The sequence below is a fragment of the Oncorhynchus kisutch genome, unplaced genomic scaffold (genome assembly GCF_002021735.2).
Source record: "Oncorhynchus kisutch isolate 150728-3 unplaced genomic scaffold, Okis_V2 Okis03b-Okis08b_hom, whole genome shotgun sequence".
Lineage (NCBI taxonomy): Eukaryota > Metazoa > Chordata > Actinopteri > Salmoniformes > Salmonidae > Oncorhynchus > Oncorhynchus kisutch.
In genome coordinates this window covers 6,409,615-6,434,888 of record NW_022261980.1, presented here as the reverse complement: position 1 = coordinate 6,434,888, position 25,274 = coordinate 6,409,615, and the positions used below count along the sequence as shown (strand labels likewise).

Sequence of the window (25,274 nt, the reverse complement as noted above, 5' to 3'; positions counted from 1 at the left end):
AAAGAGAGAGAGACAGAGAGAGAGAGATGGAGGGAGAGAGGGAGAGAGGGAGAGAGAGAGGGGGAGAGGGAGAGAGGGAGAGAGAGAGGGGGAGAGGGAGAGAGGGAGAGAGAGAGGGGGAGAGGGAGAGAGACAAAGAGAGAGAGACAAAGAGAGAGACATACATCTACTGTTCTAGCTGTCACGTGTTTTTCTTGAGAGAGTAATACAAATGACAAACCCTCTGCTAACATATGAGTTCCAGAACAGATCAATTAGAATGTGTTCATTCTACTCCGAGCCTGATCCACTACAGACTGGGCTCAGCTGTCTAAAAGCACAGCGCATCACTTTCTGTACGTAGCTAAGAATATACCACTTATAGCCAACCAAACACAACATGTAGAAAAACAATTAGATTCACTAATTGCAATTTGCAAAGTGAAGATGTTGGGTAGTGAATATGTCACAAATGATTGACGATACAGACAGACGCATACGTATCTATCCGCCTCCACAAATAGAACTGGACAGGGAACCTGTTAGCTTCATATTAACACGAACACTGTTCAAACCCTGCTTCTGTGGCAAGTGAAGAGCTCATTAGCGACAGCAGCTCTTGGGTCTGGGGAGGTACAGAAAACACAAACGTTTTCATTTCAGGGGCCAGTCCAGTCAAAGACGTAATTTTCCTGTTGTATATATTTCCTCACTATGAAGTTTGAACAATAAGGGAGAGGGGGGTAAAATGAGCCATGTATTACATTCAGCATCACTCCGTCAAGGGAAATATAGTATTCTTTCTAACAAAGATGTCTACATATATTTCAGGATGTTGTGTATTCCTACAGATAATCTGACATATTCAATCAATCCCTATACCAGTCTGCTGTTCCCACATGCTTCAAGAGGGCCACCATTGTTCCTGTTCCCAAGAAAGCTAAGGTAACTGAGCTAAACGACTACCGCCCCGTAGCACTCACATCCGTCATCATGAAGTGCTTTGAGAGACTAGTCAAGGACCATATCACCTCCACCCTACCTGACACCCAAGACCCACTCCAATTTGCTTACCGCCCAAATAGGTCCACAGACGATGCAATCTCAACCACACTGCACACTGCCCTAACCCATCTGGACAAGAGGAACACCTATGTGAGAATGCTGTTCATCGACTACAGCTCGGCATTCAACACCATAGTACCCTCCAAACTCGTCATCAAGCTCGAGACCCTGGGTCTCGACCCCGCCCTGTGCAACTGGGTACTGGACTTCCTGACGGGCCGCCCCCAGGTGGTGAGGGTAGGCAACAACATCTCCACCCCTCTGATTCTCAACACTGGGGCCCCACAAGGGTGCGTTCTGAGCCCTCTCCTGTACTCCCTGTTTACCCACGACTGCGTGGCCACGCACGCCTCCAACTCAATCATCAAGTTTGCGGACGACACAACAGTGGTAGGCTTGATTACCAACAACGACGAGACGGCCTACAGGGAGGAGGTGAGGGCCCTCGGAGTGTGGTGTCAGGAAAATAACCTCACACTCAACGTCAACAAAACTAAGGAGATGATTGTGGACTTCAGGAAACAGCAGAGGGAACACCCCCCTATCCACATCGATGGAACAGTAGTGGAGAGGGTAGCAAGTTTTAAGTTCCTTGGCATACACATCACAGACAAACTGAATTGGTCCACTCACACAGACAGCATCGTGAAGAAGGCGCAGCAGCGCCTCTTCAACCTCAGGAGGCTGAAGAAATTCGGCTTGTCACCAAAAGCACTCACAAACTTCTACAGATGCACAATCGAGAGCATCCTGGCGGGGTGTATCACCGCCTGGTATGGCAACTGCACCGCCCTCAACCGTAAGGCTATCCAGAGGGTAGTGAGGTCTGCACAACGCATCAACGGGGGCAAACTACCTGCCCTCCAGGACACCTACTCCACCCGATGCTACAGGAAGGCCATAAAGATCATCAAGGACATCAACCACTGAACAGCCACTGCCTGTTCACCCCGCTGTCATCCAGAAGGCGAGGTCAGTACAGGTGCATCAAAGCTGGGACCGAGAGACTGAAAAACAGCTTCTATCTCAAGGCCATCAGACTGTTAAACAGCCACCACTAACATTGAGTGGCTGCTGCCAACACACTGTCAATGACACTGACTCAACTCCAGCCACTTTAATAATGGGAATTGATGGGAAATTATGTAAATATATCACTAGCCACTTTAAACAATGCTACCTTATATAATGTTACTTACCCTACATTATTCATCTCATATGCATATGTATATACTGTACTCTATATCATCGACTGCATCCTTATGTAATACATGTATCACTAGCCACTTTAACTATGCCACTTTGTTTACATACTCATCTCATATGTTATACTGTACTCGATATCATCTACTGTATCTTGCCTATGCTGCTTTGTACCATCACTCATTCATATATCCTTATGTACATATTCCTTATCCCCTTACACTGTGTATAAGACAGTAGTTTTTTTGGAATTGTTAGTTAGATTACTTGTTGGTTATTACTGCATTGTCGGAACTAGAAGCACAAGCGTTTCGCTACACTCGCATTAACATCTGCTAACCATGTGTATGTGACAAATACAATTTGATTTGATTTGAATTCATGTAAATATTAGTTTGAAAACGTAGCTTGTCCAAAAAAGTCTTGGCACAACTTACCCCCGGGTATGGGGTAAGTTGAGCAGCAGGACAGGGTATGGGGTAAGTTGAGCAGCAGGACAGGGTATGGGGTAAGTTGAGCAGCTGGACAGGGTATGGGGTAAGTTGAGCAGCAGGACAGGGTATGGGGGTAAGTTGAGCAGCAGGACAGGGTATGGGGTAAGTTGAGCAGCTGGACAGGGTATGGGGTAAGTTGAGCAGCAGGACAGGGTATGGGGTAAGTTGAGCAGCAGGACAGGGTATGGGGTAAGTTGAGCAGCAGGACAGGGTATGGGGCAGCAGGACAGGGTATGGGGTAAGTTGAGCAGCAGGACAGGGTATGGGGTAAGTTGAGCAGCAGGACAGGGTATGGGGTAAGTTGAGCAGCAGGACAGGGTATGGGGTAAGTAAAGCAGCAGGACAGGGCATGGGGTAAGTTGAGCAACAGGACAGGGTATGGGGTAAGTTGAGCAGCAGGACAGGGTATGGGGTAAGTTGAGCAGCAGGACAGGGCATGGGGTAAGTTGAGCAGCAGGACAGGGTATGGGGTAAGTTGAGCAGCTGGACAGGGTATGGGGTAAGTTGAGCAGCAGGACAGGGTATGGGGAAGTTGAGCAGCGGGACAGGGTATAGGGTAAGTTGAGCAGCAGGACAGGGTAAGTTGAGCAGCAGGACAGGGTATGGGGTAAGTTGAGCAGCAGGACAGGGTATGTTGAGCAGCAGGACAGGGTATAGGGTAAGTTGAGCAGCAGGACAGGATATGGGGTAAGTTGAGCAGCTGGACAGGGTATGGGGTAAGTTGAGCAGCAGGTCAGGGTAAGGGGTAAGTTGAGCAGCAGGACAGGGTATGGGGTAAGTTGAGCAGCAGGACAGGGTAAGTTGAGCAGCAGGACAGGGTAAGGGGTAAGTTGAGCAGCAGGACAGGGTATGGGGTAAGTTGAGCAGCAGGACAGGATATATGGGGTAAGTTGAGCAGCTGGACAGGGTATGGGGTAAGTTGAGCAGCAGGTCAGGGTAAGGGGTAAGTTGAGCAACAGGACAGGGTATGGGGTAAGTTGAGCAGCAGGACAGGGTAAGTTGAGCAGCAGGACAGGGTAAGGGGTAAGTTGAGCAGCAGGACAGGGTATGGGGTAAGTTGAGCAGCAGGACAGGGTATGGGGTATGTTGAGCAGCAGGACAGGGTATGGGGTATGTTGAGCAGACTTAGACTTAGATAAAATCCGGAACGTTCCGTATTTCACTGAAAGAATAAACGTCTTGTTTTCGAGATGATAGTTTCCGAATTCAACCATATTAATGACCTAAGGCTCGTATTTCTGTGTGTTATCATGTTATAATTAAGTCTATGATTTGATAGAGCAGTCTGACTGAGCGATGGTAGGCAGCAGCAGGCTCGTAAGCATTCATTCAAACAGCACTTTTGTGCGTTTGCCAGCAGCTGTTTATGACATCAAGCCTATCAACTCCCGAGATTAGGCTGGTGAAACCGATGTGAAATGGCAAGCTAGTTAGCGGGGTACGCGATAATAGCGTTTCAAACGTCACTCGCTCTGAGACTTGGAGTGGTTGTTTCCCTTGCTTTGCAAGGGTAACACTGCTTCGAGGGTGGCTGTTGTCGTTGTGTTCCTGGTTCGAGCCCAGGTAAAAGCGAGGAGAGGGACGGAAGCTATACTGTTACACTGGCAATACTAAAGTGCCCATTAGAACATCCAATAGTCAAAGGTTCATGAAATACAAATGGTATAGAGAGAAATAGTCCTATAATTCCCATAATAACTACAACCTAAAACTTCTTACCTGGGAATATTGAAGACCACCAGGAACCACCAGCTTTCATGTTCTGAGCAAGGAACTTAAACGTTTCTTACATGGCACATGGCTTTCTTACATGGCACATATTGCACTTTTACTTTCTTCTTCTTTCTAAATTGATTTATGTATTATGTATTATTTATGTATTATGTATTATATTCAGTTAAAATAAGTGTTCATTCAGTATTGTTGTAATTGTCATTATTACAAAAATAAATAAATAAATTGTCAGATTAATCGGTATCGGCTTTTTGTGGTCCTCCAATAATCTTCCCCATTGTCCCCTGGGTATTTAAACCTGTGTTTTCGTCTGTCTTGCATGTTCCAAGTCAACCAGCATGTTTTTTCCTGTGCTCCTGCCTTTTCTATTCTCTTTTGGTAGTCCTCTCGGTTTTGACCCTTGCCTGTTTTCTGGACTCTGTACCCGCCTGCCTGACCATTCTGCCTGCCCTGACCTCGAGCCTCTCTGCCACTCTGTACCTCCTGGTCTCTGAACTGGTTTTGACCTTTTGCCTGTCCACAACCATTCTCTTGCCTACCCCTTTTGGATTATTAATACACATCAAAGACTCAAACAATCTGCCTCCTGTGTCTGCATCTGGGTCTCGCCTTGTGCCCTTATAACTTGAGACTTGACTTGGGACTTGACTTGGGACTTGACTTGAGACTTGATACTTAAAACTTGATTTGAGACTTGACTTGAGACTTGTCGGTCTTGACTTGGGTCTTGACTTGGGACTACTTGTGACTTGTAAAATAATGACTTGGTCCCACCTCTGCTGAGTACCACTCTTCATATTTTCAAGCATAGTGGTGGCTGCATCATGTTATGAATATCCTCATCACCGGCAAGGACGAGGTAGTTCTTTGGGGGAATAAAAAGAAACGGAATAGAGCTAAGCACAGACAAAATCCTAGAGGAAAACCTGGCTCGGTCTGCTTTCCAACAGAAGGACTGCACCTTTCAGCAGGACAATAACCTAAAACACAAGGACAAAAATACACTGGAGTTTCTTTCCAAGAAGACACTGAATGTTCCTGAGTGGCCTAGTTACAGTTTGGACTTAAATCGGCTTAAATCTATGGCAAGACATGAAAATGGCTGTCTAGCAATGATCAACAACCAACTTGACAGAGCTTGAAGAGTTTAAAAAAATGATAATGGGCAAATACTGTACAATCCAGTCGTGCAAAGCTCTTAGAGACACAGAATTACTCACATCTGTAATCGCTGCAAAAGGTTATTCTAACACGTATTGACTCAGGGGGTTGAATACTTATTTAATCAAGATACCGTATATTAGTGTTTTATTTTTCATAAATGTTTTTGAAATGATAGAATTTTTCTTCCACTTTAACATTACAGAGTATTTTGTGTGTGTGTGTGTGTGTGTGTGTGAGTGTGTGTGTGTGTGTGTGTATGTGTGTGTGTGTGTGTGTTTGTTTGTGTGTGTGTGTGTGTGTGTGTGTGTGTGTGTGTGTGTGTGTGTGTGTGTGTGTGTGGTGTGTGTGTGTGTGAGTGTGTGTGTGTGTGTGTGTGTGTGTGTGTGTGTGTGTGTGTGTGTGTGTGTGTGTGTGTTGGAAAATTCGCGGTAATACCGCAGATCAAATACAGGCAACCCTGTGTAACTTCACTTATAAATCTCAGCAAAACTGCAGGATATTTCATGCCTTCTTTATCTGCACGCATGTGCAAACACACACACATGAGGCCCTATGGGGGAAGCTTTAACCAGAGGTTGAGGGTTAGAGAGGGTAACAGTAGTATGGGACAGACTGGGTCAGAGAAAGCTAATTTCCTCTATTAAGCTCAAATTATCTGCTCTATCAGCCTAACAGCAATCAATGATCTGCTCTATCAGCCTAACAGCAATCAATGATCTGCTCTATCTGCCTAACAGCAATCAATGATCTGCTATATCTGCCTAACAGCAATAAATGATCTGCTCTGTCTATCAGCCTAACAGCAATCAATGATCTGCTCTATCTGCCTAACAGCAATCAATGATCTGCTCTATCTATCAGCCTAACAGCAATCAATGATCTGCTCTATCAGCCTAACAGCAATCAATGATCTTCTCTATCTGCCTAACAGCAATCAATGATCTGCTCTATCAGCCTAACAGCAATCAATTATCTTCTCTATCAGCCTAACAGCAATCAATGACCTGCTCTATCTGCCTAACAGCAATCAATGATCTTCTCTATCTGCCTAACAGCAATAAACGATCTGCTCTATCAGCCTAACAGCAATCAATGATCTGCTCTATCAGCCTAACAGCAATCAATGATCTTCTCTATCTGCCTAACAGCCATCAATGATCTGCTCTATCTGCCTAACAGCAATCAATGATCTGCTCTATCTGCCTAACAGCAATCAATGATCTGCTCCATCTGCCTAACAGCAATCAATGATCTGCTCTATCTGCCTAACAGCAATCAATGATCTGCTCTATCTGCCTAACAGCAATCAATGATCTGCTCTATCTGCCTAGCAGCAATCAATGATCTGCTCTATCTGCCTAACAGCAATCAATGATCTGCTCTATCTGCCTAACAGCAATCAATGATCTGCTCCATCAGCCTAACAGCAATCAATGATCTGCTCTATCTGCCTAACAGCAATCAATGATATGCTCTATCAGCCTAACAGCAATCAATGATCTGCTCTATCAGCCTAACAGCAATCAATTATCTCCTCTACCAGCCTAGCAGCAATCAATGATCTGCTCTATCAGCCTAACAGCAATCAATGATCTGCTCTATCAGCCTAACAGCAATCAATGATCTGCTATATCTGCCTAACAGCAATCAATGATCTGCTCTATCTGCCTAACAGCAATAAATGATCTGCTATATCTGCCTAACAGCAATCAATGATCTGCTCTATCTGCCTAACAGCAATCAATGATCTGCTATATCTGCCTAACAGCAATAAATGATCTGCTCTATCTGCCTAACAGCAATCAATGATCTGCTATATCTGCCTAACAGCAATCAAAGATCTGCTCTATCTGCCTAACAGCAATCAATCATCTCCTCTATCAGCCTAACAGCAATCAATGATCTGCTATATCTGCCTAACAGCAATCAATGATCTGCTCTATCTGCCTAACAGCAATACATTATCTGCTCTATCTACCTAACAGCAATCAATGATCTTCTCTATCTGCCTAACAGCAATCAATGATGTCCTCTATCTGCCTAACAGCAATCAATGATCTGCTCTATCTGCCTAACAGCAATCAATGATCTTCTCTATCTGCCTAACAGCTATCAATGATCTTCTCTATCTGCCTAACAGCAATCAATGATCTGCTCTATCTGCCTAACAGCAATCAACGATCTGCTCTATCTGCCTAACAGCAATCAATGATCTGCTCTATCAGCCTAACAGCAATAAATGATCTGCTCTATCAGCCTAACAACAATCAATGATCTGCTATATCTGCCTAACAGCAATCAATGATCTACTCTAGAGAAGAGAAGAACAGAGGGAAACACAGTCCTCTCCAGAGAGAAGGGAAGAACAGAGAGAAAACACAGTCCTCTCCAGAGAGAAGGGAAGAACATAGAGAAGGGAAGAACAGAGGGAAAACACAGTCCTCTCCAGAGAGAAGGGAAGAACAGAGAGAAGGGAAGAACAGAGGGAAACACAGTCCTCTCCAGAGAGAAGGGAAGAACAGAGGGAAAACACAGTCCTCTCCAGAGAGAAGGGAAGAACAGAGAGAAGGGAAGAACAGAGAGAAGGGAAGAACAGAGAGAAGGGAAGAACAGAGAGAAAACACAGTCCTCTCCAGAGAGAAGGGAAGAACAGAGAGAAGGGAAGAACAGAGAGAAAACACAGTCCTCTCCAGAGAGAAGGGTAGAACAGAGGGAAAACACAGTCCTCTCCAGAGAGAAGGGAAGAACAGAGAGAAGGGAAGAACAGAGAGAAAACACAGTCCTCTCCAGAGAGAAGGGTAGAACAGAGGGAAAACACAGTCCTCTCCAGAGAGAAGGGAAGAACAGAGGGAAAAACACAGTCCTCTCCAGAGAGAAGGGAAGAACAGAGGGAAAACACAGTCCTCTCCAGAGAGAAGGGAAGAACAGAGAGAAAACACAGTCCTCTCCAGAGAGAAGGGAAGAACAGAGGAAAACACCGTCCTCTCCAGAGAGAAGGGAAGAACAGAGAGAAAACACAGTCCTCTCCAGAGAGAAGGGAAGAACAGAGGGAAAACACAGTCCTCTCCAGAGAGAAGGGAAGAACAGAGGGAAAACACAGTCCTCTCCAGAGAGAAGGGAAGAACAGAGGGAAAACACAGTCCTCTCCAGAGAGAAGGGAAGAACAGAGGGAAAACACATTCCTCTCCAGAGAGAAGGGAAGAACAGAGGGAAAACACAGTCCTCACCAGAGAGAAGGGTAGAACAGAGGGAAAACACAGTCCTCACCAGAGAGAAGGGAAGAAACAGAGAGAAGGGAAGAACAGAGGGAAAACACAGTCCTCTCCAGAGAGAAGGGTAGAACAGAGGGAAAACACAGTCCTCACCAGAGAGAAGGGAAGAACAGAGAGAAAACACAGTCCTCTCCAGAGAGAAGGGAAGAACATAGAGAAGGGAAGAACAGAGGGAAAACACAGTCCTCTCCAGAGAGAAGGGAAGAACAGAGAGAAGGGAAGAACAGAGGGAAAACACAGTCCTCTCCAGAGAGAAGGGAAGAACAGAGGGAAAACACAGTCCTCTCCAGAGAGAAGGGAAGAACAGAGAGAAGGGAAGAACAGAGAGAAGGGAAGAACAGAGAGAAGGGAAGAACAGAGAGAAAACACAGTCCTCTCCAGAGAGAAGGGAAGAACAGAGAGAAGGGAAGAACAGAGAGAAACACAGTCCTCTCCAGAGAGAAGGGTAGAACAGAGGGAAAACACGGTCCTCTCCAGAGAGAAGGGAAGAACAGAGAGAAGGGAAGACACAGAGAGAAAACACAGTCCTCTCCAGAGAGAAGGGTAGAACAGAGGGAAAACACAGTCCTCTCCAGAGAGAAGGGAAGAACAGAGGGAAAACACAGTCCTCTCCAGAGAGAAGGGAAGAACAGAGGGAAAACACAGTCCTCTCCAGAGAGAAGGGAAGAACAGAGAGAAAACACAGTCCTCTCCAGAGAGAAGGGAAGAACAGAGGGAAAACACCGTCCTCTCCAGAGAGAAGGGAAGAACAGAGAGAAAACACAGTCCTCTCCAGAGAGAAGGGAAGAACAGAGGGAAAACACAGTCCTCTCCAGAGAGAATGGAAGAACAGAGGGAAAACACAGTCCTCTCCAGAGAGAAGGGAAGAACAGAGGGAAAACACAGTCCTCTCCAGAGAGAAGGGAAGAACAGAGGGAAAACACATTCCTCTCCAGAGAGAAGGGAAGAACAGAGGGAAAACACAGTCCTCACCAGAGAGAAGGGTAGAACAGAGGGAAAACACAGTCCTCACCAGAGAGAAGGGAAGAACAGAGAGAAGGGAAGAACAGAGGGAAAACACAGTCCTCTCCAGAGAGAAGGGTAGAACAGAGGGAAAACACAGTCCTCACCAGAGAGAAGGGTAGAACAGAGGGAAAACACAGTCCTCACCAGAGAGAAGGGAAGAACAGAGAGAAGGGAAGAACAGAGGGAAAACACAGTCCTCACCAGAGAGAAGGGTAGAACAGAGGGAAAACACAGTCCTCACCAGAGAGAAGGGAAGAACAGAGAGAAGGGAAGAACAGAGGGAAAACACAGTCCTCTCCAGAGAGAAGGGAAGAACAGAGGGAAAACACAGTCCTCTCCAGAGAGAAGGGAAGAACAGAGGGAAAACACAGTCCTCTCCAGAGAGAAGGGAAGAACAGAGAGAAAACACAGTCCTCTCCAGAGAGAAGGGAAGAACAGAGGGAAAACACCGTCCTCTCCAGAGAGAAGGGAAGAACAGAGAGAAAACACAGTCCTCTCCAGAGAGAAGGGAAGAACAGAGGGAAAACACAGTCCTCTCCAGAGAGAAGGGAAGAACAGAGGGAAAACACAGTCCTCTCCAGAGAGAAGGGAAGAACAGAGGGAAAACACAGTCCTCTCCAGAGAGAAGGGAAGAACAGAGGGAAAACACATTCCTCTCCAGAGAGAAGGGAAGAACAGAGGGAAAACACAGTCCTCACCAGAGAGAAGGGTAGAACAGAGGGAAAACACAGTCCTCACCAGAGAGAAGGGAAGAACAGAGAGAAGGGAAGAACAGAGGGAAAACACAGTCCTCTCCAGAGAGAAGGGTAGAACAGAGGGAAACACAGTCCTCACCAGAGAGAAGGGTAGAACAGAGGGAAAACACAGTCCTCACCAGAGAGAAGGGTAGAACAGAGGGAAAACACAGTCCTCTCCAGAGAGAAGGGAAGAACAGAGAGAAGGGAAGAACAGAGGGAAAACACAGTCCTCTCCAGAGAGAAGGGTAGAACAGAGGGAAAACACAGTCCTCTCCAGAGAGAAGGGTAGAACAGAGGGAAAACACAGTCCTCTCCAGAGAGAAGGGAAGAACAGAGAAAACACAGTCCTCTCCAGAGAGAAGGGAAGAACAGAGAGAAGGGAAGAACAGAGGGAAGGGTAGAACAGAGGGAAAACACAGTCCTCTCCAGAGAGAAGGGAAGAACAGAGAGAAGGGTAGAACAGAGGGAAAACACAGTCCTCTCCAGAGAGAAGGGTAGAACAGAGGGAAAACACAGTCCTCACCAGAGAGAAGGGAAAAACAGAGAGAAGGGAAGAACAGAGAGAAGGGAAGAACAGAGAGAAGGGAAAAACAGAGGGAAAACACAGTCCTCTCCAGAGAGAAGGGAAGAACAGAGAGAAAACACAGTCCTCTCCAGAGAGAAGGGAAGAACAGAGGGAAGGGAAAAACAGAGGGAAAACACAGTCCTCTCCAGAGAGAAGGGAAGAACAGAGAGAAAACACAGTCCTCTCTAGAGAGAAGGGAAGAACAGAGGGAAAACACCGTCCTCTCCAGAGAGAAGGGAAGAACAGAGGGAAAACACAGTCCTCTCCAGAGAGAAGGGAAGAACAGAGGGAAAACACAGTCCTCTCCAGAGAGAAGGGAAGAACAGAGGGAAAACACAGTCCTCTCCAGAGAGAAGGGAAGAACAGAGGGAAAACACAGTCCTCACCAGAGAGAAGGGAAGAACAGAGAGAAGGGAAGAACAGAGGGAAAACACAGTCCTCTCCAGAGAGAAGGGAAGAACAGAGGGAAAACACAGTCCTCTCCAGAGAGAAGGGAAGAACAGAGGGAAAACACAGTCCTCTCCAGAGAGAAGGGTAGAACAGAGGGAAAACACAGTCCTCACCAGAGAGAAGGGTAGAACAGAGGGAAAACACAGTCCTCACCAGAGAGAAGGGAAGAACAGAGAGAAGGGAAGAACAGAGAGAAGGGAAGAACAGAGAGAAGGGAGAAACAGAGGGAAAACACAGTCCTCTCCAGAGAGAAGGGAAGAACAGAGGGAAAACACAGTCCTCACCAGAGAGAAGGGAAGAACAGAGGGAAACACAGTCCTCTCCAGAGAGAAGGAAGAACAGAAGGAAAACACAGTCCTCTCCAGAGAGAAGGGAAGAACAGAGGGAAAACACAGTCCTCTCCAGAGAGAAGGGAAGAACAGAGGGAAAACACAGTCCTCTCCAGAGAGAAGGGAAGAACAGAGGGAAAACACAGTCCTCTCCAGAGAGAAGGGAAGAACAGAGGGAAAACACAGTCCTCTCCAGAGAGAAGGGAAGAACAGAGGGAAAACACAGTCCTCTCCAGAGAGAAGGGAAGAACAGAGGGAAAACACAGTCCTCTCCAGAGAGAAGGGAAGAACAGAGGGAAAACACAGTCCTCTCCAGAGAGAAGGGAAGAACAGAGGGAAAACACAGTCCTCTCCAGAGAGAAGGGAAGAACAGAGGGAAAACACAGTCCTCTCCAGAGAGAAGGGAAGAACAGAGGGAAAACACAGTCCTCTAGTAAAAAAGGATAGAATAAAAGAAAGGGAAAGAAACAGGGTGAGATGAGGGAATGAGAGGAGCACTGAGGAACACTGAAGGGGGAAAGATTGAAGCAGGGGAAGTGCTGTTTAGTGGAGTTCTAAAATACGCTTGTCCCTACTTACCTCTCTGTGTTTTTCATCCCCTCTACCCCCTCTCCACCCCTTCTCTTCCACAGTGAGACAGAGAGAATACGTCTGGCCTTGGAGAGGTATTCAACTCTTTATGTCACAAACATTGTCTGTATTGGGAGACATTGAAAACATTCCCAAACATTCATGTCCACAAACTCTGAGTGCTACAGTATATAAACTAGAACACAAAGACCCCTTTCCTCTCTCTCATCACTTGTCATTTAACATAAAAATCCTCTCCGCCTCTCTCTCCCCTCTCGTCTCTCTAAAGAATCTAACCTACAGAAAAGGGTTTTGTTAGAATCAAAGCTGAGAGCATTAGTATAACTATGTTCGGAACACTGTGACTAAAGCTATTGTAATCCGTTTACAACAGCCACAACATACTAGTAGAGAGATCCACTGTCCTGATTCATCTGTTTACAACAGCAACAACATACTAGTAGAGAGATCCACTGTCCTGATTCATCTGTTTACAGCAGCCACAACATACTAGTAGAGAGATCCACTGTCCTGATTCATCTGTTTACAACAGCAACAACATACTAGTAGAGAGATCCACTGTCCTGATTCATCTGTTTACAACAGCAACAACATACTAGTAGAGAGATCCACTGTCCTGATTCATCTGTTTACAGCAGCCACACAGAGGCAACATACTAGTAGAGAGATCCACTGTCCTGATTCATCTGTTTACAACAGCCACAACATACTAGTAGAGAGATCCACTGTCCTGATTCATCTGTTTACAACAGCCACAACATACTAGTAGAGAGATCCACTGTCCTGATTCATCTGTTTACAACAGCCACACAGAGACAACATACTAGTAGAGAGATCCACTGTCCTGATTCATCCGTTTACAACATAAAGCTCGAAAGGGTTACAAAAGTATCTCTAAAAGCCTTGATGTTCATCAGTCCAGGGTAAGACAAAATGTCTATAAATGGAGAAAGTTCAGCACTGTTGCTACTCTCCCTAGGATTGGCAGTCCTGCAAAGATGACTGCAAGAGCACAGCGCAGCATGCTCAATGAGGTTAAGAAGAATCCTAGAGTGTCAGCTAAAGACTTCCAGAAATCTCAGGAACATGCTAACATCTCTGACGAGTCTACGATACGTAAAACACTAAACAAGAATGGTGTTCATGGGGGGACACCACGGAAGAAGCCACTGCTGACACAAAGACAGTCAGTCACCCAGCCAGCCAGTCAGTCAACCTGCCACTCAGTCACCCAGCCAGTCAGTCAGACAGTCAACCAGCCAGCCAGCCAGTCAGTCAGACAGTCAACTACCCAGCCAGCCAGTCACCCAGCCAGTCAGTCAGTCACCCAGCCAGTCAGTCAGACAGTCAACCAGCCAGCCAGTCAGTCAGACAGTCAACTACCCAGCCAGCCAGTCACCCAGTCAGTCACCCAGCCAGTCAGTCATCCAGCCAGTCAGTCAGACAGTCAACCAGCCAGCCAGTCAGTCAGACAGTCAACTACCCAGCCAGCCAGTCAGTCACCCAGCCAGCCAGTCACCCAGCCAGTCAGTCACCCAGCCAGTCAGTCAGACAGTCAACCAGCCAGCCAGTCAGTCAGACAGTCAACTACCCAGCCAGCCAGTCAGTCACCCAGCCAGTCAGTCAGACAGTCAACCAGCCAGATACCCAGCCAGCCAGTCACCCAGTCAGTCAGTCACCCAGCCAGTCAGTCAGCCAGCCAGTCAGTCACCCAGCCAGCCAGTCACCCAGCCAGTCAGTCACCCAGCCAGTCAGACAGTCAACCAGCCAGCCAGTCAGTCAGACAGTCAACTACCCAGCCAGCCAGTCAGTCAGACAGTCAACTACCCAGCCAGCCAGTCACCCAGCCAGTTAGTCAGCCAGCCAGTCACCCAGCCAGTCAGTCACCCAGCCAGTCAGTCAGACAGTCAACCAGCCAGCTACCCAGCCAGCCAGTCAGCCAGCCAGTCAGTCACCCAGCCAGCCAGTCACCCAGCCAGTCAGTCAGCCAGCCAGTCAGTCACCCAGCCAGTCAGTCAGACAGTCAACTACCCAGCCAGCCAGTCAGTCAGACAGTCAACTACCCAGCCAGCCAGTCACCCAGCCAGTCAGTCAGCCAGCCAGTCAGTCACCCAGCCAGTCAGTCAGACAGTCAACCAGCCAGCTACCCAGCCAGCCAGTCAGTCAGCCAGCCAGTCACCCAGCCAGTCAGTCAGCCAGCCAGTGCTCAGTTTAAACCGGATAATGACAGGCGTTGCGCTCCAAATAACACCAAGCCATTTTCCACTTTGGTGTACATCGATTCACTATCATGACCACCGTCCTCTAATATACACACACACACTTGATGTCTGTCTGTGTTGACAGATGGAGGGGCTATACAGAACTCTGTCTCCTCACAAGGCTGTACACACACACACACACACACGCACACACGTACACACGTACACATGTGACAGTGCCCAGCATGAGATCTGATGGCTTGCGAAGTCTGTCAGTGTATGTAATAGTGTTTGTGTGTGTCCATTAGGACCCTTGCACCTGGCAGCACAATAGAGGGACAGATTGGCACAGCAGACAGGCTCTGTTGCGCCACTCGCTCTCTGGCCCTCATTGTCACCCCAGTGGCTCGGAATGCATCTCAGGGAGGTGTGGCTCGGAGTGCATCTCAGGGAGGTGTGGCTCGGAGTGTCTCAGGGAGGTGTGGCTCGGAGTGTCTCAGGGAGGTGTGGGTCGGAATGCATCTCAGGGAGGTGTGGCTCGGAGTGTCTCAGGGAGGTGTGGCTCGGAGTGTCTCAGGGAGGTGTGGCTCAGAGTGCATCTCAGGGAGGTGTGGCTCGGAGTGTGTCTCAGGGAGGTGTGGCTTGGAGTGTGTCTCAGGGAGGTGTGGCTCGTAGTGTGTCTCAGGGAGGTGTGGCTCGGAGTGTGTCTCAGGGCTTAGAGTGTGTCTTAGGGAGGTGTGGCTCGGAGTGTGTCTCAGGGAGGTGTGGCTCAGAGTGTGTCTCAGGGAGGTGTGGCTCGGAGTGTGTCTCAGGGAGGTGTGGCTAGGAGTGCTTCTCAGGGAGGTGTGGCTAGGAGTGCTTCTCAGGGAGGTGTGGCTCGGAGTGCATCTCAGGGAGGTTTGGCTCGGAGTGTGTCTCAGGGAGGTGTGGCTCGGAGTGTGTCTCAGGGAGGTGTGGCTCGGAGTGCTTCTCAGGGAGGTGTGGCTCAGAGTGTGTCTCAGGGAGGTGTGGCTCGGAGTGTGTCTCAGGGAGGTGTGGCTCGGAGTGCTTCTCAGGGAGGTGTGGCTCGGAGTGCATCTCAGGGAGGTGTGGCTCGGAGTGTGTCTCAGGGAGCTGTGTGCAGATCATGCGTGTGTGAATGTTAATTTATCTTTTCATATTAGAATTGTATGCTAAAATGTACATTACCGGTCAAGTTTTAGAACACCTACTCAATCAAGGGGTTTTTCTTTATTTTTACTATTTTCTACATTGTAGAATATTAGTGAAGACATCAAAACTAAGAAATAACACATATGGAATCATGTAGTAACCAAAAAAGTGTTAAACCTATCAAAATATATTTCATATTTGAGATCCTTCAAATAGCCATCCTTTACCTTGATGACAGATTTGCACACTCTTGGCATTCTCTCAACCAGTTACCTGGAATGCATTTCAATTAACAGGTGTGCCTTCTTAAAAGTTAATTTGTCAAATTTATTTCCTTCTTAATGCGTTTTTGCCAATCAGTTGTGTTGTGACAAGGTAAGGGGGGGGGGGTATACAGAAGATAGTCCTATATGGTAAAAGACCAAGTCCATACTTTGGCAAGAACAGCTCAAATAAGCAAAGAGAAACGACAGTTCATCATTACTTTAAGACATGAACGTCAGTCAATACGGAACATTTCCAGAACTTTGAAAGTTTCTTCAACTGCAGTCGCAAAAATCATCAAGTGCTGTGATGAAACTGGCTCTCATGAAACTGGCTCTCATGAAACTGGCTGTGATGAAACTGGCTCTCATGAAACTGGCTGTGATGAAACTGGCTCTCATGAAACTGGCTGTGATGAAACTGGCTCTCATGAAACTGGCTCTCATGAAACTGGCTGTGATGAAACTGGCTCTCATGAAACTGGCTGTGATGAAACTGGCTCTCATGAAACTGGCTGTGATGAAACTGGCTCTCATGAAACTGGCTGTGATGAAACTGGCTCTCATGAAACTGGCTGTGATGAAACTGGCTCTCATGAAACTGGCTGTGATGAAACTGGCTCTCATGAAACTGGCTGTGATGAAACTGGCTCTCATGAAACTGGCTCTCATGAAACTGGCTCTCATGAAACTGGCTCTCATGAAACTTGCTCTCATGAAACTGGCTGTGATGAAATTGGCTCTCATGAAACTGGCTCTGATGAAACTGGCTCTCATGAAACTGGCTGTGATGAAACTGGCTCTCATGAAACTGGCTGTGATGAAACTGGCTCTCATGAAACTGGCTGTGATGAAACTGGCTCTCATGAAACTGGCTGTGATGAAACTGGCTCTCATGAAACTGTCTCTCATGAAAACTGGCGCTCATGAAACTGGCTCTCATGAAACTGGCTGTGATGAAACTGGCTCTCATGAAACTGGCTCTCATGAAACTGGCTCTCATGAAACTGGCTCTCATGAAACTGGCTCTCATGAAACTGGCTCTCATGAAACTGGCTGTGATGAAATTGGCTCTCATGAAACTGGCTCTGATGAAACTGGCTCTCATGAAACTGGCTGTGATGAAACTGGCTCTCATGAAACTGGCTGTGATGAAACTGGCTCTCATGAAACTGGCTCTCATGAAACTGGCTGTGATGAAACTGGCTCTCATGAAACTGGCTCTCATGAAACTGGCTGTGATGAAACTGGCTCTCATGAAACTGGCTGTGATGAAACTGGCTGTGAGAAACTGCCTCATGAAACTGGCTCTCATGAAACTGGCTGTGATGAATCTGGCTCTCATGAAACTGGCTCTCATGAAACTGGCTCTCATGAAACTGGCTGTGATGAAATTTGCTCTCATGAAACTGGCTCTCATGAAACTGGCTCTCATGAAACTGGCTCTCATGAAACTGGCTCTCATGAGGACAGCCACAGGAAAGGAAGATCCAGAGTGACCTCTGCTGCAGAGGATACGTTCATTAGAGTTACCAGCCACAGAAATTGCAGCCCAAATAAATGCTTCACTAAGTTCAAGTAACAGACACATCTCAACATCAACTGTTCAGAGGAGACTGTGTGAATCAGGCCTTCGTGGTCGAATTGCTGCAAAGAAACTACAACTAAAGGACACAAATAAGAAGAAGAGACTTGCTTGGGCCAAGAAACATGAGTAATGGACATTAGACCGGTGGAAATATATCGTTTGGTCTGGAGTCCAAATAGGAGATTTTTGGTTCCAACCGCTGTGTCTTTGTGAGACACGGTGTGGGTGAACGGATGATCTCTGCATGTGTATTTCCCACCGTAAAGCATGGAGGAGGAGGTGTTATGGTGTGGAGGTGCTTTGCTGGTGACACTGTCTGTGATTTACAGTGGTTGTACAAAGAATAGAAGGAACTGTGATTTACAGTGGTTGTACAAAGAATAGAAGGAACTGTGATTTACAGTGGTTGTACAAAGAATAGAAGGAACTGTGATTTACAGTGGTTGTACAAAGAATAGAAGGAACTGTGATTTACAGTGGTTGGAATAGAAGGAACTGTGATTTACAGTGGTTGGAATAGAAGGAACTGTGATTTACAGTGGTTGGAATAGAAGGAACTGTGATTTACAGTGGTTGGAATAGAAGGAACTGTGATTTACAGTGGTTGGAATAGAAGGAACTGTGATTTACAGTGGTTGGAATAGAAGGAACTGTGATTTACAGTGGTTGGAATAGAAGGAACTGTGATTTACAGTGGTTGGAATAGAAGGAAGGGGTGCCAACAATTGTGGCACACATATATTTGAGAAAAATATTTGTTTTATATTTAGAATTTATTTTTTCTTTCAATTATTTTACTTTCATTAAAAGCCTGTTCTGCTCATATTTACCAAGGGTGCCAATATTAGTGGAGGGCACTGTACAGTATTTAGATTTCAAGGCACATGTAACCAGCATGGGTACCACAGCATTCTGCAGCGATACACCATCCCATCTGGTTTGGGCTTAGTGGGACTATCATTTGTTTATCAACAGGACAATGACCCAATACACCTCCAGGCTGTGGAAGGGCTATTTGACCAAGAAGGAGAGTGATGGAGTGCTGCATCTGATGACCTGGCCTCCACAATCACTCAACCTCAACCCAATTGAGATGGTTTGGGATTGTAACGACTCCTACCGAAGGTGGCCCCCCTTCCCGTTCGGGTGGAGCTCGGCGGTCGTCGTCACCGGCCTACTAGCTGCCACTGATTCTTGAAACTGGCTGTGATGAAACTGGCTCTCATGAAACTGGCTGTGATGAAACTGGCTCTCATGAAACTGGCTCTCATGAAACTGGCTCTCATGAAACTGGCTGTGATGAAATTGGCTCTCATGAAACTGGCTGTGATGAAACTGGCTCTCATGAAACTGGCTCTCATGAAACTGGCTCTCATGAAACTGGCTGTGATGAATTGGCTCTCATGAAACTGGCTCTCATGAAACTGGCTCTGATGAAACTGGCTCTCATGAAACTGGCTGTGATGAAACTGGCTCTCATGAAACTGGCTGTGATGAAACTGGCTCTCATGAAACTGGCTGTGATGAAACTGGCTCTCATGAAACTGGCTCTCATGAAACTGGCGCTCATGAAACTGGCTCTCATGAAACTGGCTGTGATGAAACTGGCTCTCATGAAACTGGCTGTGATGAAACTGGCTCTCATGAAACTGGCTCTCATGAAACTGGCTGTGATGAAATTGGCTCTCATGAAACTGGCTCTGATGAAACTGGCTCTCATGAAACTGGCCTGTGATGAAACTGGCTCTCATGAAACTGGCTGTGATGAAACTGGCTCTCATGAAACTGGCTCTCATGAAACTGGCTGTGATGAAACTGGCTCTCATGAAACTGGCTCTCATGAAACTGGCTGTGATGAAACTGGCTGTGATGAAACTGGCTCTCATGAAACTGGCTCTCATGAAACTGGCTCTCATGAAACTGGCTGTGATGAATCTGGCTCTCATGAAACTGGCTCTCATGAAACTGGCTGTGATGAAATTTGCTCTCATGAACTGGCTCTCATGAAACTGGCTCTCATGAGGACAGCCACAGGAAAGGAAGATCCAGAGTGACCTCTGCTGCAGAGGATACGTTCATTAGAGTTACCAGCCACAGAAATTGCAGCCCAAATAAATGCTTCACTAAGTTCAAGTAACAGACACATCTCAACATCAACTGTTCAGAGGAGACTGTGTGAATCAGGCCTTCGTGGTCGAATTGCTGCAAAGAACTACAACTAAAGGACACAAATAAGAAGAAGAGACTTGCTTGGGCCAAGAAACATGAGTAATGGACATTAGACCGGTGGAAATATATCGTTTGGTCTGGAGTCCAAATAGGAGATTTTTGGTTCCAACCGCTGTGTCTTTGTGAGACACGGTGTGGGTGAACGGATGATCTCTGCATGTGTATTTCCCACCGTAAAGCATGGAGGAGGAGGTGTTATGGTGTGGAGGTGCTTTGCTGGTGACACTGTCTGTGATTTACAGTGGTTGTACAAAGAATAGAAGGAACTGTGATTTACAGTGGTTGTACAAAGAATAGAAGGAACTGTGATTTACAGTGGTTGTACAAAGAATAGAAGGAACTGTGATTTACAGTGGTTGTACAAAGAATAGAAGGAACTGTGATTTACAGTGGTTGGAATAGAAGGAACTGTGATTTACAGTGGTTGGAATAGAAGGAACTGTGATTTACAGTGGTTGGAATAGAAGGAACTGTGATTTACAGTGGTTTGGAATAGAAGGAAGGGGTGCCAACAATTGTGGCACACATATATTTGAGAAAAAGATTTGTTTTATATTTAGAATTTATTTTTTCTTTCAATTATTTTACTTTCATTAAAAGCCTGTTCTGCTCATATTTACCAAGGGTGCCAATATTAGTGGAGGGCACTGTACAGTATTTAGATTTCAAGGCACATGTAACCAGCATGGGTACCACAGCATTCTGCAGCGATACACCATCCCATCTGGTTTGGGCTTAGTGGGACTATCATTTGTTTATCAACAGGACAATGACCCAATACACCTCCAGGCTGTGGAAGGGCTATTTGACCAAGAAGGAGAGTGATGGAGTGCTGCATCTGATGACCTGGCCTCCACAATCACTCAACCTCAACCCAATTGAGATGGTTTGGGATTGTCACGACTCCTACCGAAGGTGGCCCCCCTTCCCGTTCGGGTGGCGCTCGGCGGTCGTCGTCACCGGCCTACTAGCTGCCACTGATTCTTTCCTCCCCTCCTTGTCTGTTTATTGGTTACACCTGTTGTTTATTAGGTGATTAGTTGGGCTTTATTAGCCAGCCGGCCCGCCTGCTCTTTGTGCGGGAATGTTTGTGTGACTAGTGTGCACGTTTGAGGTTAACGTGTTTCCTGTTCGTGGGTTTTTTGCTGGACTGTTTTAGTCCCCGTGTTTGGGGCATTTGTTTTTGTGTGCGCCCTGTGTTTTCGTGGGGTGGCTTATGTTCGCTGTTTCTGCATTATATAGCACTACCCTGAACTCTCTGCTTCCTGCGCCTGACTTCGCACCCACTACACCCAGATCGGGATGAGTTGGACCGCAGAGTGAAGGAAAAGCAGCCAACCAGTGCTTTGCATATGTGGGAACACCATCAAGACTATTGGAAAAGCCTTCCAGGTGAAGCTGGTTGAGAGAATGCCAAGAGTGTGTGAAGCTGTCATCAAGGCAAAGGGTGGCTATTTGAAGAATCTGAAATATAAAATATATTTTGATTTGTTTAACACATTTTTGGGTGACTACGTTATTCCATTACTGTTATCTCATAGTTTTGATTTCTTCACTGATATTCTACAATGTAGAAAATAGTAAAAAACTAAGAAAAACCATTGAATGAGTAGGTGTTCTAACCCCTGACGCAACCAGGGTTAACTGCGCAGTGTGTTAGGTCACAGGGGTTAAACTGGGTACTTAGGCCACCAGTGGCTGACACCATTGTGTGTGTCTGTCACTGTCAATGTTCGTCCTTCCGCGTGTTTGAGTGTGTTTGAGTGTGTGTGTACAAACAAGTGTGTGCGTATGTGTGTATAAATATGAGAGTGAAAATGTGGAACCTTACATGTCCCCTTAGTAATGTGGGGACTGTATGCTTCTCTCTCTCTCTCTCCATGTGTGGGTGTGTGTGTGTGTGTGTACGGTACCTAGCCAGTCGTTGAACTTCTTGACCTCAGAGGGCAGGCCCAGCTCAGTGAAGTCTCCCGTGTGGAGCAGCACGTCACCATAGGGCATCTGGATCCCATCTGTACGGGAGTGGGTGTCCGAAACACACACAAACCGCGTGTGTCCTGCTGGCTTAGGAGTGTCATACGGGGTAGGGTCCACCCTGAGAGAGAGAGAGAGAGAGAGAGAGAGAGAGAGAGAGAGAGAGAGAGAGAGAGAGAGAGAGAGAGAGAGAGAGAGAGAGAGAAAAGGAGAGAGAGAGAGAGAGAAAAGGAGAGAGAGAAAAGGAGAGAGAGAGAGAGACAGAGAGAGAGAGAGGAGAGAGAGAGAGATAAAAGGAGAGAGAGAGGGAGAGAGGGAGAGAGAGAGATAAAAGGAGAGAGAGAGAGAAAAGGAGAGAGAGAGAGAAAGGAGAGAGAGAGAGAGAAAAGGAGAGAGAAAAGGAGAGAGAGAGAGAAAAGGAGTGAGAGAGAGAGAGAGAGAGAGAGAGAGAGAGAGAGAAAGAGAGAGAGGATAAAAAAGAGAAAAGAGAGGGAAAGAAAGAAAATATAGAGAATAAAGCTGTATTCAGAGACTCATCCTGTTCTACAGTAGCTGTAGTGAGAGACTCATCCTGTCCTACAGTAGCTGTAGTGAGTGACTCATCCTGTCCTACAGTAGCTGGAGTGAGAGACTCATCTTGTCCTACAGTAGCTGTAGTGAGAGACTCATCCTGTCCTACAGTAACTGTAGTGAGAGACTCATCCTGTTCTACAGTAGCTGTATTCAGAGACACATCCTGTCCTACAGTAGCTGTAGTGAGAGACTCATCCTGTCCTACAGTAGCTGTATTCAGAGACACATCCTGTCCTACAGTAGCTGTATTCAGAGACACATCCTGTCCTACAGTAGTTGTATTCAGAGACACATCCTGTCCTACAGTAGTTGTATTCAGAGACACATCCTGTCCTACAGTAGTTGTATTCTGAGACACATCCTGTCCTACAGTAGCTGTATTCAGAGACACATCCTGTCCTACAGTAGCTGTATTCAGAGACACATCCTGTCCTACATAGCTGTATTCAGAGACACATCCTGTCCTACAGTAGCTGTATTCAGAGACACATCAGAGCATTAGGCTGGAGATCAAAAACTGCTTTCATTCAGGTCCAACTTTAACACTGTTATCCTCCAAGTCCGCTGCAGGTCAAGGACTAGGTTCGGGTTCAACTGCAAGAGACCAGGATGGACACATACTGAAAGCAGGACTAACATGGCCAGTCCCTCTGTCTTTAACATAATGATTCTGTGTCTAAATTTTCAACAACTCCCCGACAGAGTAGCTTTTAGCTTTTAGTGGCTTGCCTTTGTGTGAGGCATAAAATACAATTATCATAGATGTCATCTCCAGTTTAAAGATGACACGTTATTTCAACATAATTTATGTGATGGGAAAAATGATTCACATTTATTTCCAGAAAAGGTAAAAGGATTTTATTTTCTTTGACAATAGTCAAGAAAAGAACCTTCCAGAAAAAAAGTCTGAATTCTTTTGGTGGCAAATTGGGGGAAGGGTGTTAAATTAAAAACTGTATTTTCTGTCCATTTGTGAAAGGAAAAATCACTTAGACCCTGGTCTCGACTGGGCAGCCTTATTATTTATGTCAGCTAAAAAAGAAAGCAAAAGGATGGAGAGCGTTGAAAGGAGGGAGAGAAAATCTTGTCAGTAATTGAAGTCAGCAATGTGCAATCCCCCCACACTCTGCCAATAGGCCATTATTTCATTAGGAGATGAGATGTCACTCTATCAGACAACATCAGCCCATAATCAACACATATGTCTCCCCTCCAACCTGACACATGAACCACCACACACACCGCACTCACACACACTTGCATGTACGCACACACAACACAAAATAAAATGTGCACGCACAGAATATATAATGTAAGTCCGCACAGTCGACACCCATTCACACACACCCATTCACACACACACACACACACACGCACACCACACACTCACACACACACACACACACACACATCATTAACAGAGATGGAGTGAAAGACATTACGAAACAAAGAAAAACCTCTTAAATTGCTTCACTAATAAGGCGCCCAAATGCTCTGCAGTTCAGATCACCAGATATGGGTTCATCTTATAAGGTAAAGATGATGTTCTCCCTCCTTTTCAGAAGAACCTTTCATCCATGCAGTGATTGGGTCGAGGGCCTGTTTGCCTACAGCATGTGAGGCCAGGCAGGCAGGGTTTCCTCTACCATGTCTTATGCAGGAAGGTCCTCATTCTAGCTCTGTTATCCACTGCCTGAAAAGCATCTGGCCTTTATAAACCTGTTGTGCAGCCTAAAATGCTGTCTCAGTAGTCTTATAAACATGTTGGTGCAGCCTAACATGCTGTCTCAGTAGCCTTTATAAACATGTTGGTGCAGCCGTAACATGCTGCCTCTGTTGTCTTTATAAACATGTTGGTGGCAGCCTAACATGCTGTCTCAGTAGCCTTTATAAACATGTTGGTGCAGCCTAACATGCTGCCTCTGTTGTCTTTATAAACATGTTGGTGCAGCCTAAACATGCTGTCTCAGTAGTCTTTATAAACATTTTGGTGCAGCCTAACATGCTGCCCCTCAGTAGTCTTTATAAACATGTTGGTGCAGCCTAACATGCCTGTCTAAGTAGCCTTTATAAACATGTTGGTGCAGCCTAACATGCTGTCTCAGTAGTCTTTATAAACATGTTGGTGCAGCCCTAACATGCTGCCTCTGTAGTCTTTATAAACTTGTTGGTGCAGCCTAACATGCTGCCTCAGTAGCCTTATAAACATGTTGGTGCAGCCTAACATGCTGTCTCAGTAGTCTTTATAACATTTTGGTGCAGCCTAACATGCTGCCTCAGTAGTCTTTATAAACATGTTGGTGCAGCCTAACATGCTGTCTCCGTAGCCTTTATAAACATGTTGGTGCAGCCTAACATGCTGTCTCAGTAGTCTTTATAAACATGTTGGTGCAGCCTAACATGCTGCCTCTGTAGTCTTTATAAACATGTTGGTGCAGCCTAACATGCTGCCTCAGTAGCCTTTATAAACATGTTGGTGCAGCCTAACATGCTGTCTCAGTAGCCTAATGTCAGGTTGACTGTTGGTCCAGACCTATTTATCTCCCTGGTGTTGAGAGGCTGACTGTAGTCCAGGTCCAGACCTATTTATCTCCCTGGTGTTGAGAGGCTGACTGTAGGTCCAGACCTATTTATCTCCCTGGTGTTGAGAGGTTGACTGTAGGTCCAGACCTATTTATCTCCCTGGTGTTGAGAGGTTGACTGTAG

At 46.3% G+C, this 25,274-nt stretch overlaps 1 protein-coding gene across 1 annotated transcript in view; it reads right to left on the bottom strand.

Moving 5' to 3' along the window:
• Positions 1 to 25,274, bottom strand: part of mpped2a (metallophosphoesterase domain containing 2a) — a 152,129-nt gene that overhangs the window by 75,001 nt on the left and 51,854 nt on the right. Inside the window, exon 3 of the mRNA XM_031812652.1 lies at positions 21,935 to 22,116. Coding sequence (XP_031668512.1) covers positions 21,935 to 22,116 — 182 coding nt within the window. The remainder of the gene's footprint in view (positions 1 to 21,934; positions 22,117 to 25,274) is intronic.